The 18683-nt window shown below is 43.1% G+C and overlaps 1 protein-coding gene across 7 annotated transcripts in view; it reads right to left on the bottom strand.

Annotated features, from left to right (window-relative positions):
* LOC133512212 (interferon alpha/beta receptor 2-like) overlaps positions 1-18683 on the bottom strand; it is a 74985-nt gene that overhangs the window by 42408 nt on the left and 13894 nt on the right. For 6 of the 7 annotated variants that reach the window (XR_009798128.1, XM_061841609.1, XM_061841604.1 and 3 more), the window contains 2 exons: positions 17349-17515; positions 6462-6618 (listed from right to left, as the gene is read on the bottom strand). The exons of the other annotated variant lie outside the window; for it this stretch is intronic. Coding sequence is in view for 5 of the 6 variants with exons in the window: in XM_061841609.1 (XP_061697593.1) it covers positions 6462-6618; positions 17349-17515 (324 nt within the window). In the remaining variant the exon portion in view is untranslated. The remainder of the gene's footprint in view (positions 1-6461; positions 6619-17348; positions 17516-18683) is intronic. 7 annotated transcript variants of the gene reach the window in all.

The raw sequence follows: 18683 nt of genomic DNA, 5'->3' as shown, positions 1-18683 counted from the left end.
CTGACTCTTTTTTTCTCTTTTTTTAACAAGGAACCACAGGTCTCTTGCTCATTTACCTGACTCCGCCCCCCTTCAGCTCTTAAAGGGGCACGCTCAATTACAAACACCGTCCACCCACACAGTCTGGGCTACGTAGAGCATGCTGCTTGTGTTGACTCTCGATAATAATGGTAAAAGTAAAAAAAAAAAAAAAAAAAAAAGTAATGATGCTTTAATGCACAGGTGTCAAACTCATGGCACGTGGGTCAGATGCGGCCTGCCACATGATTTTATATGGCCCGCGAAGGCAAATCATGTGTATCAACTTCCGTGATTTTTGTTAAAATTTTAACCAAAATTTCAAACTGTCATATCATAAGTGATGACTTTGAAATAATCCGAGCATTTCTATGTTACAAAACATCAACAACAGTTAAAAAAACCTTTATCCTTGATTTCTGATTCCAAAACTAGTCAATAATCCCACCTTGATACAGCCTGATGGAGGATTATAGCACAGACAATACAGTGGACAAAAAGCTAATTCTGTATTTTAAATATAGGAAGCAACATAACTGTAGGAATAATTGTGATCATAATTATCATACATTTGCTTCCAAGAAAGAAATGCTTTGCTCTGCACTAGATAACGTGGCAGCCTCCTAGCAGGAGATAGCAAGAACAAAAACATCTAATCATCAGAACTGTTAGAACTGCTGCCTGTTAAAGAAATGATGACCACACATGTATTCAGCAATCTTCCACACATGCACACACACATGAAAAAACATTTACACCTTGTTTCAAACTGTTTTGCTTGTTGTCTCCTTTTTGTAACATCCATGTAAATAAGGGGCGTCTCAAAACTAAATAAATAGAGGTGTCAAGGAGAGGATAATCAGAGAGTGCAGTGGTGAATTGTACGAGACAGTTCCTCTCCTCTCTCCTCGCGAGACTTGAACTGGTGTCTTTGCTTCCTTTTTTGTCCTGTTTAATGAATGTCTGATTGGTGAACCTGACATTTACTTGGTCCTTCGAGCCGGATCTCAAGATACCTGAGGTTTCCAGGGGCCGAGTCGACGTCCAGGCAAAGACCGTGGCCACAGCACTTGAGACCCTTTCCGGGACTGGGCCTCGACTTTGCGCCTGGAGGCTGAGGGTTGACGAGAAGCCGAAGGAAGTGAAGACATCTCTGGTGAGAAGGAAACTCCCACACTCATGAGGAATGAGTGAATGCGCATCTGGGTGACTGCGGCAGAACCAAACCTCAAGAATACTAGTCACTATCGAGAAGACTAATTAGTCTATAAAACTGAGAAAAGGGCAAGGTGTGTCCTGTACGTGAGCTCCGTGAAACATGTGCATGTGTAAAAGTGTGAGTGGAGGTTCGCTACCTCATTTGGACAGGAAATTGAGTTGACAACTGTTTGAGGATGGAGAGGTAAGAATTCTCCGCCACTTGTGGTAGAAGCTTGAGAATTAACTCAAACGGAACGTAATTGTCACCCTGTTCAGGGGGAAGTCAGTATAGTCACCCTAGGTGAACCACTGACTCCAACAGGGGAAAAACAAATAGCAAAATAGTTGATAAATAGCAAAATAGTTTCAAAACAACATCTGAAAAAAAATAATACTAATGATGTGTAAGGACTAGAAGTTTGTAGAAAGCAAATGTCCTACTAAAACAAAATATCTCTAAATTTGTGGATAACACAATATGACTGTCATGCTCCTGGATTCCAGCCAGGGCTGGGCGTGGCCAGCTAATCTGAAGGTGCACACCTGCGCCTCATGACCACTGATTAGACCCAGTACATATAGGACCCGGGGGACAACAGATACTCCGCTAGATCGTTGCTCTTCATGCCTCGTTCCCGCATTCCTGCTTTCTCGACTTCTGACCTCCGTGCACCGACCCACGCCTGTTCATTGACCACCCTCGTAAGCCCATTCGTACTGGTACTACGGATTGTTTGGACTGTCTACCTGATCTCAGACCTCTGACCGAATAAAGGTTTCCTCTGTACTGTCTGCTGTCTCTGGAGTCGTGCATTTGGGTCCACCCTTGAGCCCCGCATCGTGACAATGACTTTGCTGGCCAGCTCAACATACACACAAAAAATATATATAGTTAACCTGCAGGATAAAATAAGAGAAACACACACACACACGCAAAAAAAAAAAAAAAAAAAAAAGGCTGGACTCAAGATGATGTGAAAACGGCCATAAAAGGTATCACATCTCATAAAGTTGATGTAACATAATTCGTCCAGGGAACGGAAGACTTTAAAAAAATCTTACCACTTAAATAGTGTGGAAGTACAACAAATTTGGATGACAGCAGAGTACTTTCTCACAACAGCAAGGAGTTCAAGGGTTAATATCGCGCACTTCTGCTAGATTTAAAATTAAAAAAAAATATTCTGCCATTGGAAGAGCAAACTAAAACAACAATGAACCATTTAAAGAATACAGATTTGGAATAAATGCATGTTTTTAAAAAAACAGTGGCATTCCTGAAGATCACACTCCAGGGAGTGTGTATCAAGGGCAATTAAAAAAATGCTCTTCATGCAAATTCAAATAATCCTACAAAACAATGGATTGAAAAACATTGGGTTGACAAACCGACTGGCAGCCTGTAACATACGTTACCCAAGCACTACACGCAGAAAGAGTGCTACAAAATAAGAGAAAAGAAAATGGACACCTTTCTGTCAGAGAAAGGAGAAATTTATGGAGCTTTATGCGAAACATTTAATAATTGTGGCCGCAGATGAGGAAGAGAGCAGCCATCTCCCCATCAAAAATGTCACAACTAATGTTCCCAAAATGCAACTTTTTAATTTGTCCCATACGTTTTTTTTGGGAAGAGATGGCTTGCTGAAACTAGGACTGGGCTTAATTCCCTCTCTGACAGGAAATATAGAAGTAAAAAGAGAAAAAAGGAATTACTGGGACGACAGTTACAAAATAGGAACCCAGCGCTCTATTATTACACCTTACATATTCCAAACAAACCTCCCACAAGAACAGGAGATTTCTTGCTGCAAACAGCTCAAGACGTGATTGAACAACCACAAAATGACGTAGGAAGTGACTCATTGCATGTGACTATGAAGTATAAGATACTGTAAACTTATAACAGCCCACACCAGACAAAATCATGATTATCTGTACTCAGATGGTATATCAGTCGTGGTGACAGGAACAAGACTGACTGACAAACTAAATGCACTACACAAGGAATGGACACCACCACACACGTCATTACAACAGGTGTGGGAGAGTTTGGGACAATTTGTTTTGGTAGTACGAAATGTTCCTGATTGGACAGAAAAAGAACCAGATTTGGATTGGGACGACAAATAACATTGGTAAACAACTATGCGGGAGGCACCGAGGCATGAGAGGAGGACTCCATGTGTGCCTCCCAGTGAATCAGTTCAGCACTTTTTCAATTCCTTGGCAGAGTCTAATTGCTGGGGATTCCATCCTTGGGCTTATGCTGAATGAAAAACCCCACGTTCTTCTCACCATTTGCCAATTTAATGCTACCTTAAACCCGAATGCCATACAAAAGAGTACATATACTATGGAGGGAGTATTTTAACCGAAAAAGCCTGAGGAACATTTTTTCATTATTATGATTATCATTTTTTACAAATAGGAAACAAAACTGGTTGTTATTATTAAAGAATGCAGCTAACAAGGTAAACTATAGTTACATCACATGCATGGGCCCTGGGCCACTAATGCGTGTAATTCCAACAGAAATCCCAACACAATGTACCCTGGAGGTAATGACTAAAACAACTCCTAACACCACTTGTCAGAAATGGAAAAGTGTTTATCCAACAACTAAGGCAGTAAATGATAAACTGATATTTTCTACTAATGTTGCATTGGCTAATTTCTCCTGTGTTAGCTTTACAGGGACAGATTTTAAGGTGGGAAGTCTCAACAAAACATGGTGTCATGATATCCATCTACAAACTGCCCCACTGCTCCCATGCAGCAATTTGTTGTGGTGGTGTGTTGGTCAAAAGTTGTATGACACACTAATAAATGCAGCAGGAACGTGTACACTGGTATCACTGCTCTCATCTGTGACTGTGTTTCCATCCAAAGCAGAGGATATACAATTGGCCGCATCCATCTTTGGACCTCCCCTTGGGTTCTACCGAAGGCGAAGGTCCTCTTGGAAAGATGGAGATCTGACATACATTGATGCAAATGGCATACCAACTGCATACCAGATGAGTATAAGTTGGTTAACGAGATTGCTGCAGGATGGGAATCTATCTTGTTATGGATAACTCTGAATAAAAACGTTGACAGAATCAACTACATACATTACAATGTACAGAAACTAGGTAATTTATACGGAAGCAGGCTTTATTGCCATAAGGGAAACACCAGCTGCAACCTAACTCATGACGTTCCAGACATGCTCCCGGCCGAGAAGGGTGGCGACTGCTCAATGTTCGGTGACCAGTGTTTATTCCAAATATCACAGCACCTGATGGGTCACGCACAAGGGCCATTCTAGGCCTCCGCACCCTGAACCACAAGATGAAGGAGCACTCTGGTGTAAACACATCAGCCAGGTATGAGTGGTGGGCGGGGGGGGGACAAAAAAACGCCCCCCCCCCGGAAATGTTTGAAAAAATGGATGGCTGTGGTGCTTTCTGGTGATATCTGTGAACAAAATTCTGACAAAAATAGAAAGTAAAATTTGTAAGTCCAGACAAAAAAAAAAAAAAAAAATTGGGCAGAAGTTCCCCAAGGGCCAAACCCAGATTTTTTTGCCCCCCATACCCCTATCACTGGATAGCACAAAATCACATTTGTCATTAAAATATGCCATTGTATCTCAAGACAAATGAATTAAGTAAACTATTCAGTAAAAAGACATCTAAAATTGTCCTTTTCCCCACATTATACATATTATAGATATAGAATCTACACAAAAATATATCCTCGAATTTGCTCGCAGATAAAGGTGCGGGTGTGATTCGGGATGGCCTTAAAATAACTGACTGGATTAATACAACATGACTGTAAATTAAAAATTAAATAAACAAATACATAACTAAAAGAGAAAACTAAAATTTCAAACTCAGAAATGATAATTTCCAATTTCAACTGATATTAGTAGAACATGATATAAAACGGTATTTAAAAATTTTCATCAATAAATCTGACAAACTATCTAAAGAAAAGCTAAATGCACTGGCCTGTCAAGGAATAAACATGCACGGTCTATACTCGCAATGTTTTGAAAATGCTGAAAGTTTAGTTCAACATAATCGATGTTCGTGGCAACATTGGAACAAACGTCCCTGTCGGCAATCATGACGTACTGTTTGGGGGGGGGGGGGGTCACGCATCACGGGACTGCCGTAAATAGGAGGCCGGCTTGCTGGAACGTGCCTTTATATACACGCGCTCGACGAATTGACCACACCTGAATCAAGCAACGAGGTGGATGATAGTCTAATATTCTTTTTTTTTTTTTTTTTAACCCTATCACACTGCCTCGCGATCGACGCAATGAGCACCCCTGGTGTAACTGAATTTTCTTTGACATGGCTCATGATGTTGATGACTTTCGACATAAATGCGCTCGCATTACGTGAAGCAGTTCTGAACATGCGCTTTCGTACATGCTCCGTACATGCTTCCATTTCCTGTTTCCGGGTGAATAACTGTTGTTTTGGAGCATGCTCGTTTAGTTAACGTTTATGAAATAAACACGTAAGTTTAAGTCAAGACCACACAAAATCAGCGACGTCTTGAGAGAATGCGAGGGGAGGGGCGTTATTGTTACTAGTGATAATGCCTCAACATGGCTAAAGTAAGTAAGTAAGTAAGTATCTTTGGGCTTGTCCCTTTCGGGGTCGCCACAGCGTGTCATCTCAGATGAACGCACATTTATGTTTGGCATAATTTTTTTTACGCCGGATGCCTTTCCTGACGCAACCCTTCTCAGGGAGTGGAGGCCCCAGTGGGATACGAACCCACAACCCCTGGTTTATCAAACCAGTGCTCTTACCGCTGAGCTACAGGGCCTCACAAGTCCTGCAATTATAAAGTGGTGTATTTTGTTTTGGAAATAGCCTCAACATGGCTACACTCGTGAAAGCAAAACAACAAACTCAAACGCATGTTCGTTCAATGTCGTCAACTAATATCCCGATTAATTTTAGGCAGTTTTTCTGGAGCAATTTTCATGAAAATTTTTAAATCTGGAATTCCGGGGAAATCCGGAGGACTTTCATCACTGTATATCCTAAATGACTGAAGTTTTATATATGTTGACGCCAACACCTCACCTACCGTCACACACAATTGAGGTTTGACGTTCTTTGACATTAAAAATTTATCACTTTTAGGGGTATGACTGGAAGTCCCACTAGGTCAGCAACAGTCACAAAAATAATGTCCGATTTTTATTTTTGTTTCATTATTCACATTACCTCTGGGAGAATCAGCACTTCTTGTGAAGGTGCATATCCAGGCTGATGGCGGAGTATTTTTATTCATTGTAATCTCGGTTCGAATCTGTACACAGTACTGTTCCCCTTTCTCCAAGTTGTCAAAAGTAACACTTCTGCCTTCAGTTATGTGAATGTCCTGCAGATGAAAAAGACAAATAGAATGAGTGTACAAATGACATATTTAGTCATAATATGATGTACTGTGTGCACAATTTTGTATTGCTTGTCATATGCAGAGCATTCACATACACAAAAAAAAAAAAAAGATATTGAGGTGGCCCGCTTGAGCATCATGTTAGGGGTTTGAATCCTGGAACCACCTGTGTGCAGCTTGCATGTTCTCCCCGTACCTGTGTGCCAATCCGGTTTCCTCCCACATCGCCAAAACATGCGTTAATTGTAGACTCCAAATTGGCTTTGGTGTGATTGTGGCTGTGGGTGTTTGTGCCCTGCGATTGGCTGATAACGAATTCGGGGTATACCCTGACTCCTGCCCGAAGATAGCTGGTATAAGCTCCAGCACTTCCCCCACCCTTGTGAGGATAAGCGGCTCAGAAAATGGATGGATGGATGAATATTTTGAAAGTTTATTTCCATAATTCCATTGAAAACAAACATTAGCAAAATATAGATTCACAGCCCACAGTTTGAAGAATTTGTTTGTTTATGGCGGCACGCTGGGCTCAGTTGTAAAGTGTTGGCCTCACAGTTCTGAGGTCCGGGGTTTGATCCCGCCCCTGCCTGTGTGGAGTTTGCATGCTCTCTCCGTGCCTGCGTGGGTTTTCTCCGGGCACTCGAGTTTCCTCCCACGTCCCAAAAAACATGCAACATTAATTGGACACTCTAAATTGCCCCTAGGTGTCATTGTGAGTGCGGCTGTTTGTCTCGATGTGCCCTGCGATTGGCTGGCAACCAGTTCAGGGTGTACCCGGCCTCCTGCCCAATGACAGCAGGGATAGGCTCCAGCACTCCCGCGACCCTCGTGAGGATAAGTGGCTAAGAAAATGTATGTATGTACGTATTTATGTTTACGTTTGTATAATTTAGGTTTCCATTTCATAAAACGTACAAAATCCGGAATTTAAAAAATATACATTACATACAGTGGGTATGAAAAAGTATTCAGACACCCTTAAATATTTCACTCTTCGTTATATTGTAGCCATTTGATAAAATATTTTAAGTTCAACCACTCACCCATCCATCCATCCATCCATCCATCCATCCATTTTCTTCCACATATCTGAGGTCGGGTTGTTGGGGCAGTAACTCTAGTCGGGAACCCCAGACTTAAGTCTCCACAGCCACTTCCTCCAGTTTTTCTGGAGAGATCCCAACAAACAGAGACACATCGTCTCTCTTGTGTGTGCTGGGGCATCCCTGGGGTCTCCTCCTGGTGAGACATGCCCACTACACCTCACCAGGATGGTGTCCAGGAGGCATTTTAAATAGATGCCCAGGCCATCTTATCTGGCTCTTCTCCATGCAGAAAAGCAACGCTTCTACTCTGAGCCCCTCCCGGGTGACTGAGTTTCTCACTCTCTCTCAAAGGAAAAGACCAGACACCCTGTGGAGGAAATTCATTTTGGCCACATTCATCTGGGATTGTGTTTTTTCAGTCATGACCATCAGCTTGTGATCATAGGAGGGTAGGAATGTAGATTGACAGGTAACGAGAGAGCTTCGTCTTTTGTCTCAGCACCTTCTTCACCACATTACACCGATACGAAGTCGGCATTCCTGCGACGCAGCACCAATCACCTTTCGGTCTCCGGTTTCATTTTTCTCTCACTCATGAACAACACCCGAAGATATTCTAACTCCTCCAACCTGGAGAGTGCACTCCACCCTCAGACTGAGGACCGTGATCTCAGATTTAGAGGTGCCGATTCTCATTCCATCCGCGTTACACAAAGATAGCCCGACCCATCCAGAGCCTTTAGGAACTCCAGGCGAATCTCAGCCAGCCCCTGGGCCCTGCCACCAAGGAGCTTTTAACCACTTTGGTGACCTCAATTGCAAAAATAGGATAGCCCGCCTCAGAGACCCCAGACTTTGCTTTGTTTCTCCCCACCTACTCACAACATCCCGAATTGAAGTCAACAGAGCCCCATCTCCAGTATACACAATGTTGATGGTGCACTGGATCCCTCTCCTCAGATGCTGGATGGTGGACCAGAATTTGCTCAAAGCCATCGAGAAGTCCTTTTCCATGGCCTCACCAAACTCCTCCCATGCTTGGGTATTTGCTTCAGTGATCACCAAAGCTCCATTCTGCTTGGCCAGCCGGTACACATCAGCTACCCCAGGAATCCCTCCCTTTTTCTTCACCTTGACACCATATCTCACTGCTGTTGTCCACCAACGAGTTCAGGGATTTCTGCCGTGAAAGGCACAGACAACCTTATGGCCACATCTGTGGTTGGCTGCATCTGCAAAAGAAGTGTGGAAAACGGTCCACTTGGACTTAATGAACGTGAGCTCTCACTGTCTTTGCCCATGTGAGTACTGAAGTCCCCCAGCAGAACAATGGAGTCCCTAGCAGGTGCGATCTCCAGCACCCCCCTCCAAGGACTGCAAAAATGATGGTGAAAGAGTATCAGATTGAGTGATGAAGATGAAATTTGAAATTGAGGGTATTATGTATAATGTGATTAGCGGCTATGCCCCACAGGTTGGATGTGACCGCAAGTTGATAGACAAATTCGGGAAGGAACGAGACGAAGTAGTCCTGAGCATCCCAGTCAGAGAGAGAGAGTTGTGATTGGTGCAGATTTCAATGGACATGTTGGCGAAGGAAACAGGGGCGATGAAGAAGTGATGGGTTAGTACAGCATCCAGCAAAGAAACTTTGAAGGTCAGATGGTGGTGGACTTCGCAAAAAGGATGGAAATAGCAGTGGTGAACACTTATTCCAGAAGAGACAGGAGTGACCTACAAAAGTGAGGTAGAAGCACGCAGGTGGATTATATTTTGTGCAGATGATGTAATTTGAAGGAAGTTACTGACTGTAAGGTTTTAGTGGGGAGAGTGTAGCTCGACAGCATAAGATGGTGGTGTGTAGGATGACTCTGGTAGCGGGTAGGACAATTAAGAAGCCAAAGGTAGAGCAGAGAATGAGGTGGTGAAAGTTGAGAAGGGAAGAATGTTGTGTGGCCTTTCGGAAAGAGGTGAGACAGACTGGATGGACAGGAAAAGCTCCCAGAAGACTGGAATACAACTGCCAAGATTTTCAGAGAGGCAGGCAGGAGAGTACTTGGGGTGTCTTCTGGTAGGAAAGGGGAGAAGGAAACTTGGTGGTCGAACCCCAAAATACAGTCAGTCATTCAAGGAAAGAGATTAGCCAAGAAGAAGTGGGACACAGAGGCGAAAGGAGTACATTGAGATATAATGGAGGACAAAGGTAGAGGTGGCGAAGGCTAAACAAAAGGCATATGACGACATGTACACCAGGTTGGATATGAAAGAAGGAGTAAAGGATCTCTACAGGTTAGCCAGACAGAGATATATAGAGATGGAAAGGGATGTCCAGCAAGTAAAGGTGATTGAGGAGAGCAATGGAAATATGTTGACTGATGCCAGTAGTGTGCTAAGTAGATGTAAAGAGTACTTTGAGAAGTTCATGCATGAAGAAAATGGGAGAGAAAGAAGAGTAGAAAAGGCAAGTGTGAATGACCAGGGAGTGGCAATGATTAGTTAGGGGAAGTTAGAAAGGCACTGAACGGAATGAAAAATGTAAAGACAGTTGGTCCTGATCACATACCAGTGAAGGCATGCAAGCAATTTGGAGAGGTGGCTGTGGAGTTTTTGACCAACTTATTCAATAGGCTTGTTTATCTGATTAATTACCTGTAGTGTTCTCCTGATATTGTCTTGTGTTTGCCTCTGATAAAACCAACCGGTTTGATCCAACTGAATAATATCTGGGAGTATTATTTCAAGGTGTCTTGTTAAAATTTAAGTGAAGTGTGTTGTGTAATATTATTCACAAAAGAAATTTAAAAATTAAAATAAACACTCTCCAAATTGTCCACATGAACTTTATTCAATTAAACCAGTGAGATTTATTAATCAAAATGTATTTGTATGTTTATCACACATTTGCTGCAATGAAGAGAATGTTTCTGCTTGCAAAGAACGCTTTGCTCAGCACATGTCGTTATCGTACATATTTGTTAGTTTACATATCGTAACTTTCCAACAACTTGGAGACACATAGTCACACAAACACGTTTTTGCTCACTCCCACCCTTTAGATTTGTAACTGTTGGTAGGGATCGCCTAAATCTAATCAAAAGAGAGGTTTCAAGGAAGACTGCTTTACAACATTCAAGAATTGTACCTGACTCTTCTTCGTTCTCTTTGAGCTCAAGTAACAGAAAAAAGGTATTCTCTCCTTATTACTTCAAATTGAATTTACCTGACACAATATGAAAAAAAAGTATTGCTTGGTCATAATAGATGCATTCTTAAAATGGGTAGAACTCTTTCCAACAGAGCATCCTGACTTATCGACATCAGCAGGATATCACATTGGTGGAACCAGGAGACTGGATCTTGGTGAGGAGCAAAAAGAAGCACTGGTATTTTCCTAAGTGGGAATGTCCATTTCAGGTTTTGTTGAACATTCACAGCCGTAAAAATTAGGTTGACTTGGATTCATTTGGCACATTCCAGAAAGGTAATTTCAGTCTGGGATCCGATTGGGGAGCTGAGCTAAAGACTGTTTAACAAGCTGGGTGGAAATTTATAGTATCTCAAAATAGCCAACGGCCAGTGAAGAAATTTAAAGACACTGAACCTATAGGAATACCTAGATGAAATACCCACCCTATAGTGTTTAGGTCCTGAAATGGGATGCTGTGGAGTGGTCATAACCATCGTAACATTCTTTCTGCTTTTGAGATATCTGTGGGCTGTCATAATGTTGTCATGCCATGCACGAAAAACCTATGGCAATCCAAGACCTAAATGATCCACAAATGGGTTCTCATGCGTGTGATGATGTTCCAAATTTTAATTTATAATAATCCCATGGTCAAATCTGACAGATTGGGGAACAAGGAGTATTGTTTAGTCAAATTAAGTGGAAAACGATGAATAATCAGATGCAGACGAGTTGGGAGACTTTGGTGAATGATGAAAATAATGAAGGAGCAAATCCATGTTGGGGCTGTTTCCATGGAGTCTACATCTCCGGCAATCCACATTTCACTTTGATGCTTTGCGAAAAGTACAGAGGTAACAGCTAGCACCCTTTCTCCTAGAGCAACATTGGAAAAGGTAAGGGTGATCCAAAAGCGAAAGGTTGATGAGTGGTTTCATGCAATAACAGTCATTTTGGCACAAAATAATAATATTCTTCTTTTTGGTGGAACAAGCAGCAACAGCTTTATCAAAATATTGCGTCATTTGCATGGATCCCAGACCACTTTTACAGATTATACCGGTGAAGCTATGAGGAAAAACAGTACCTGATAATGAATGCAAAACATGGGATTCTGTATATCTATTGAGTTTTTTGAAAATGAAAAACATTGTTTTCTGATTCTCACCGGGTATTTCACTTGTGTCCATTTGCCAGGAAGCGGAAACATATTGGGAAGTTTATCAGTAATGATGTGTAAAATCATTTTGGTGATTGAGAATTCATTGAAGCCAATGTCACATCGTGACATCTGGTATTGGTGCGGAGATGACAGGCTTTTTAATAAGTTGCCCAAGAATGTAACATTATTGTACTTTATTCATCCTGTCTGTTATTGAATCAACTTCTACTGTACAGGCAATTTTATTTGAACAATGGCGTAGAAGAGAGCAGTTGAATGCCAAGGATTGAACAATCCAACATACATCTGCGCATTGGCGTTCCCGTGGTGTTCCAAGTGAGTATAAATTGGCTGACCAAGTGGCAGCTGGATTTGAATCTTTCCTGTGTTGGTGGTGTGCAACCAACAAGAACATGAAGAGAATAAAGTACATCCACCACAATGTCAAAATTAGGAAAATGGACTCAAAAGTGTTTTTCAGGCTGTGCATGAACAACTTGGAGCCACTTAATGCCATTTCAAAACCAAATAGCCATGGACATGCGCCTGGCTGAAAAAGGTGGTGTCTGTGCTCTCTTTGGGAAGCGATCCAGCTTCATCCTGAACCGTATGGCTGCTGACAGTACTCTGACCAAGGCTATAGAAGGCTTTAGGGTCCTCGGCGGTAAGGTGAATGAGCACTCTTGTGTTGACACCTCCATGTAGGACAAATGGATGAGTGTGTTCGGCAAATACAAAGCACTCGTCTCATCTATTTTAATTCTATTGTGGTTTTCGCAGCTATTTTGACTGTGTTGTTGTTGCTGTATTCTGTCTGCGCTCTTGCCTAAACTGAATTATTACCACAGCAATCTCACCTATGGAGAACAGAATGGCGTAGCTGTATCCTTTGCTGAGGACAAATCATGAGGGTGTATTCTGGTTGATTTGCCTTACCTGTTTCAAGATCCCAGCTGTTATGACGATGCATAAACAAGCATTTTTCCCGAGTGTATTAAAGTAGGTGATCTGGCAAAGTGTCTATTTTGGGTGATGTGAGAATTTAAGCAAATTTTAGAAAAACAGGAGGGAAATGTTGGATTAATTGGATATTAAGTTATCTCATATTTGCTTTCTATTTTTAATGCTTCATTGCTAATGTGTTGCAATGCAATCGAGAGGGTCATTGGATGCCATGGAAACTTTGGTATGATGGACTTAAAGTGGGACAGTCATCCCTATAAAAATTCTAAAATAGATATTGTAATGAAAAATACATAACAGTATTCACTTCAATGTCTATACGAAAAAATAAATGTGAGCGGAGAGCGCGTCATCCATGCACAAAGTTGCGCAATTGAGTGTCCCTCGACATCCAAGTGTTCACCATATTAGTCGCGTCCTCTGTCCTTGACGTCATCGTCACTTCCGCCGATGAAACCGCGCAGTGCCTGCTACTATGGAAGCCGAACAACAGAGATAGTCGGATTTTTCCGACGCCCCTTCTGACACCGAAGCTCTTTTCGAAAAGGACAACACCACACAACCAAGTGAGGAGGAGTAGGAGCCGTGATGTTTTATCAGCTCAGAGGGGAATACTTGACACGTCGCAGACTGTAGAGGGGCCTCCTTTAGGTATTCTGAACAGTCCATAGTTTGTAATTACTCAGATCTTCTCCGATCCTATACGTTTTGTTCAAGTGTCATAAAAGTAACCCAAATCTCAAGGTGATGGTGATTTTTTAAAATATTTTTTGTCTGTTTTTTCAATTTATTTTTTTATTTATAAAGTTTGTCCCCCAATTGCTATTACTTTGCCTCCTTACTATAAACATTTCTTTGTCCCAACAACCGGTTAGTCCATCTGAAGGTGTCCATTTTTTTTTTTTTTTAAAGCCCTCCCGTGGCCCGTAAATGTCTCGTCCACAGTGGTGTTAGAGAGGTGTCTTGTGGGATGTTCAGGAGCGGTTGTGCTTTGCATTCATTGCCATCATGGCTTTGAAAAAAAACAAACAAATGTTCTTTAATCATTCAAGCCCAAGTGTCATCCCTATAAACATTCTAAAATACATATTGTAATGAAAAATACATACAGTGCCCTCCATGATTATTGGCACCCCTGGTTAAGATGTGTTTTTTAGCTTCTAATATTTTTTTTTCAAAACAATACAGGACCTTAATGGAAAAAAAGAGAAAAATCCAACCTTCAATACAAGTGCATTTATTCAGTGGGGGAAAAAAATCCCACATAAAGAAATAATTATTTGACATCAAATAATGTGTGTCACAATTATTAGCACCCCTGGTGTTAATACTTTGTACAACCCCCTTTTGCCAACAAAACAGCACCTAATCTCATACAATGTTTCACAAGACAGAAAGAGGGATCTTCAGCCATTCCTCTTTGCAGAATCTCTCTAAATCATCCAGAGACCTGGGTCCTCTCCTCTGTACTCTCCTCTTCAACTCACCCCACAGGTTTTCAATGGTGTTGAGGTCTGGGGACTGAGATGGCCATGGGAGGAGCTTGATTTTGTGTCTGGTGAACCATTTCTGTGTAGATTTAACCATATGTTTAGGGTCATTGTAATTGCTGAAAGACCCAGTGACGACCCACCTTCGGCTTTCGGGCAGAGGGCAACAGATTTTGATTTAAAATATCCTGGTATTTGAAAACATTCATGATGCCGTGCACCCTAACAAGGTTCCCAGTGCCTTGGAAGCATCACTGACCCACGCCTATACTTCACAGTGGGTATGAGGTTCTTTTCAGCATGAGCATCTTTCGTGGCACGCCAGACCCACTTAGAGTGTTTGTTGCCAAAAAGCACCATCTTGGTCTCCTCTGACCACAGCACATGGTCCCAGTTAAAGCCCCAACACCGCTTGGCGAACTCCAGACGTTTGCGCTTATGATTGTGAGTGAGGAAAGGTTTCCTCCGTGCATGCCTCCCAAACAGCTTGTTGGCGTGTAGGCAGCGCCTGATGGTTGATTTGGAGACTTTGTGACCCCAGGATGCTACCATTTGTTGTAATTCTGTAACAGTGAGCTTTGGAGATCTTTTGATTTCTCTTACCATCCTTCTCACTTTGCGTAGTGGCAAAATAAACTTGGGTCCTCGTCCAGCCTTGCTTACCACTGTTCCAGTTGTTTTGAACTTCTTAATTATTCCTCTCACAATGGATATGGGGAGCTGCAGTTGAGTGGCAATCTTCTTATAGCCTCTGCCTGACCTGTGAAGGTCGACGCACATCTGCCTCACTTGTATGCTGTGTTCCTTTGCCTTTCCCATGTTTAAGAGTGGATAAGAGAAATGGCCTCTGTGTCACGTCATATTTATACCCCAGGGAAACGGGAAGTGAATTACTAATTAAATGTTCATATATACTCTGGTAAACTTTGTAAACTACTGTAGAAATGACAGAAATGATTCAATTATATTTATTTCCTGGGAATTGCTAAAGGTGCCAATAATTGTGGAACAGGTGATTTAATGAAAAAATTATTTTTTAGTCAGGGATTTTTTTATTTTCGTACAATTCATTTGAGTTGAAGGTTACATTTTCCTAAAATTTTCAGTGTGACAGTATTCTTCTGCAATAAACACTGAATTTAATTTAAGGCTTTTAACACTTCTTGATCGAGGGTGCCAATATTTCTGGAGGGCACTGTATAACATTCACTTCAATCTCTATACGAAAAAATGTGAGCGGAGAGCACGTCATCCCTGCGCGAAGTTGCAGAAGTTTAATTCTACGATATCCAAGTGGTCGCCATATTGGCTGCATCCTCCGTCCGTGATGTTACCCGGACATTCGCCAATGAAAACACGCGGTGCACCCTTACTATGGGAGACAAACGCGCCTCTTCTGACAGAGAAGCACTTTTCGAAAAGGAGAACATCACACAACTGAGTGAAGTTACCGGGGCAATATTACACTATTGTTTCAAGGCCTCAGGGCAATATTACACTATCGTTTCGAGCCATATTCAGATGATAGGCGATCACGGTCAAACCGCCGATCCACTTCTGCGGCGGAGATGAGCAGCCGGCCGGTGTGGCTTATGATGGAGCCGAGTGGTGCTGCTTTTGGGGATTGTTCTTAAGACGCCGCAGTACGCAATGAAGAACACAGTCGAGCCGGGGCGCTTTACTGCGCGCAAACGGCTGAGTGAGGCATTCTCGGCTGGGTTCTTCAGAGCCGCGCCCATCCGTAAAGCCCGACACGCAGCCTTCGCAGAAGAGGTGAACGCCGAACGCGGCGCCTCAGCCGGTGTGGCTGATTTTCGGCGCCGTGGTGGCATATAATGGTGCCAAGCCGTGCTGCTTTTAGGGGGATGTTCATAGCCGCCGCAGTACTCGAACACCGTCAAGCCAGGGCACATTACATTACACGCGGCTAAGTGAGGCATTCTTGGCTGGGTTCTTCAGATTCGCTGCCGTCCTCGCAGCAGCCCGACTCTGTCCGACGCGCACATTGACATGTTTCGTACGCGGATCTTTTGTTACGTTATGAGAAACAGATTACATGGTCCACCCCAAACTATTATTTTTTTTTAGTAGCTGGATACACACCTACCCGTCCTCTGCACCAATGCAATCCATTTTTCACAACGAACCGGGTCTCTTGCAAACTTATGACGGGTAAATCCATTCTCCCAAGTGTTCATGATTATCAGAGCGAGGGCCACCGGATGGTAGCCATTCATGCAGGTGGTGGGAGTTTTCTTCGGTACTGGGATGGTTCTGCCAGATTTCAGTGTGGGATGACTGTCTGTGCCATGGAGAGGTTGAAAATCCTGATAAAGATGGGGGTGACCTGGGAAGCACATGCTCTTGCTTGTCAAGGACTCCAGGAGAACCTGCCTGACGTCATTCTCACCAACATTGAAGGTGTTTTTTTTCTGAGAATGATGCAACAAGTTTTTCACACCTGGATTTGTGGATCCTCTACCATTCTTTGAGGAATCCTCTCCAGTTCTGTCAGGTAGGATGGTGAAAGTTGGTGGACTGCCATTTTCAGGTCTTTCCAGAGATGGTCAATTGGGTTTAAGTCAGGGCTATGATTGGGCCATTGAAGAACAGTCACAGAGTTTTCCTGAAGCCCCCCCCCCCCCCCCCCAAATTTTCAAAAACAGTTACAAAAAACAGTTTTGCTCAATGCGCCATTCCAGTACAACTGCCGTCAGTTTACACATTACATTAAACAATCTGATCTTTTCAGTCTTAGGGATAATTAAAAAAAAAACATACACAGGTTACAGCTTCACTGTGCCTGTTATTTTCTGTATAGTTACTCAGCAAAGATTTGACAATTTGTAAGTTGGATCCCTTACCTCACTATTGTTAGATTTCTTCCACGAGATTCTGAACTTGCCTTTGTAGAACCTCAGGATGTCATTGTTTGTTATTCCTGAGCTTTTGTCAGCCCCAGGAAGTGATATGTTGATTTGAATGCGATTTTCATATGCAGTCAGAATTACTTTTGGAGGACCTATTACAGCTGTGAACAATAAGAGAACATATATTTTAGTTGGGCGGCACGAAGTTGCAACTTCTTAGAATGTTGGCCCCACATTTCTGAGGACTGTGGTTCAAATCACTGTCTCGCCTGTGAGAAGTTGCATGTTCTCCCTGTGCCTGCGTAGGTTTTCTCGGGGAACTCTGGTTTCCTCCCTCCCTCTATCCATCCATTTTGTACCGCTTTTCCAGGTTGGGTCGCAGAGGAAGTAGCTTCAGCAGGGATACCCAGTCTAGTCTTCCCTTTCCCTAGCAACTTCTTCCAGCTCTTCCAGAGGGGATCCCGAGGTATTTCCAAGCCAGCTGAGAGACAGTCTCTCCAGCATGTCATGGGTCATCCCCGGGGTCTCTTTCCGGTGGGACCTGCCCGGAACACCTCACCAGGGAGGCGTCCGGGAGGCATCCGAATCAGATGCCCCAGCCACCTCATTTGGCTCCTTTCTATGCGGAGGAGCAGCGGCTCGACACTTAGCCCCTCCCGGATGACCGAGCTTCTCACCCTATCTCTAAGGGAAGAGCCCGGACACGCTGCGGAGGAAACTCATTTCGGCCGCTTGTATCCGGGATCTTGTTCTTCGGTCACGACCCACAGCTCTTGCCCATTGGTGAGGGTAGAAACGTAGATCGACTGGTAAATTGAGAGCTTCGCCTTTCGACTTAGCTCCCTCTTTACCACAACGGACCAATACAAAGTCCGCATCAGTGCAGACGCTGCAGCGATCCGTCTGTCGATCTCCCGCTCCATTCTTCCTTCACCCGTGAACAAGACCCCAAGATACTTGAACTCCTCCACTTGGGTCATGATCTCATCCCCGACCCGGAGAGGGAACGCCACCCTTTTCTGACTGAGGAACATGGTCTCAGATTTGGAAGTGGTCATTCTCATCCTAGCCGCTTCATACTCAGCTGTGAACCGCTCCAGTGAGAGTCGGAGATCACTCCTTCATGAAGCTGACAAAACCACATCATCTGCAAAGAGAAGAGATGCCACCACACCGGACACACTCTACACCTCAGCTGTGCCTAGAGATTCTGTCCATAAAAGTTATCAACAAAATCGGTGACAAAGGGGAGCCTTGGCCTTGTCCAACTCTGACCAGAAACGAGTCCGACTTATTGCCGGCAATGCGGATCAAACTCTGAGAATGGTC

Source organism: Syngnathoides biaculeatus, chromosome 14, assembly GCF_019802595.1.
Source record: "Syngnathoides biaculeatus isolate LvHL_M chromosome 14, ASM1980259v1, whole genome shotgun sequence".
Classification (NCBI taxonomy): Eukaryota; Metazoa; Chordata; class Actinopteri; order Syngnathiformes; family Syngnathidae; genus Syngnathoides; species Syngnathoides biaculeatus.
The sequence above is the reverse complement of the archived record's forward strand: the minus strand, read 5'-3'. Positions and strand labels throughout refer to the sequence as shown.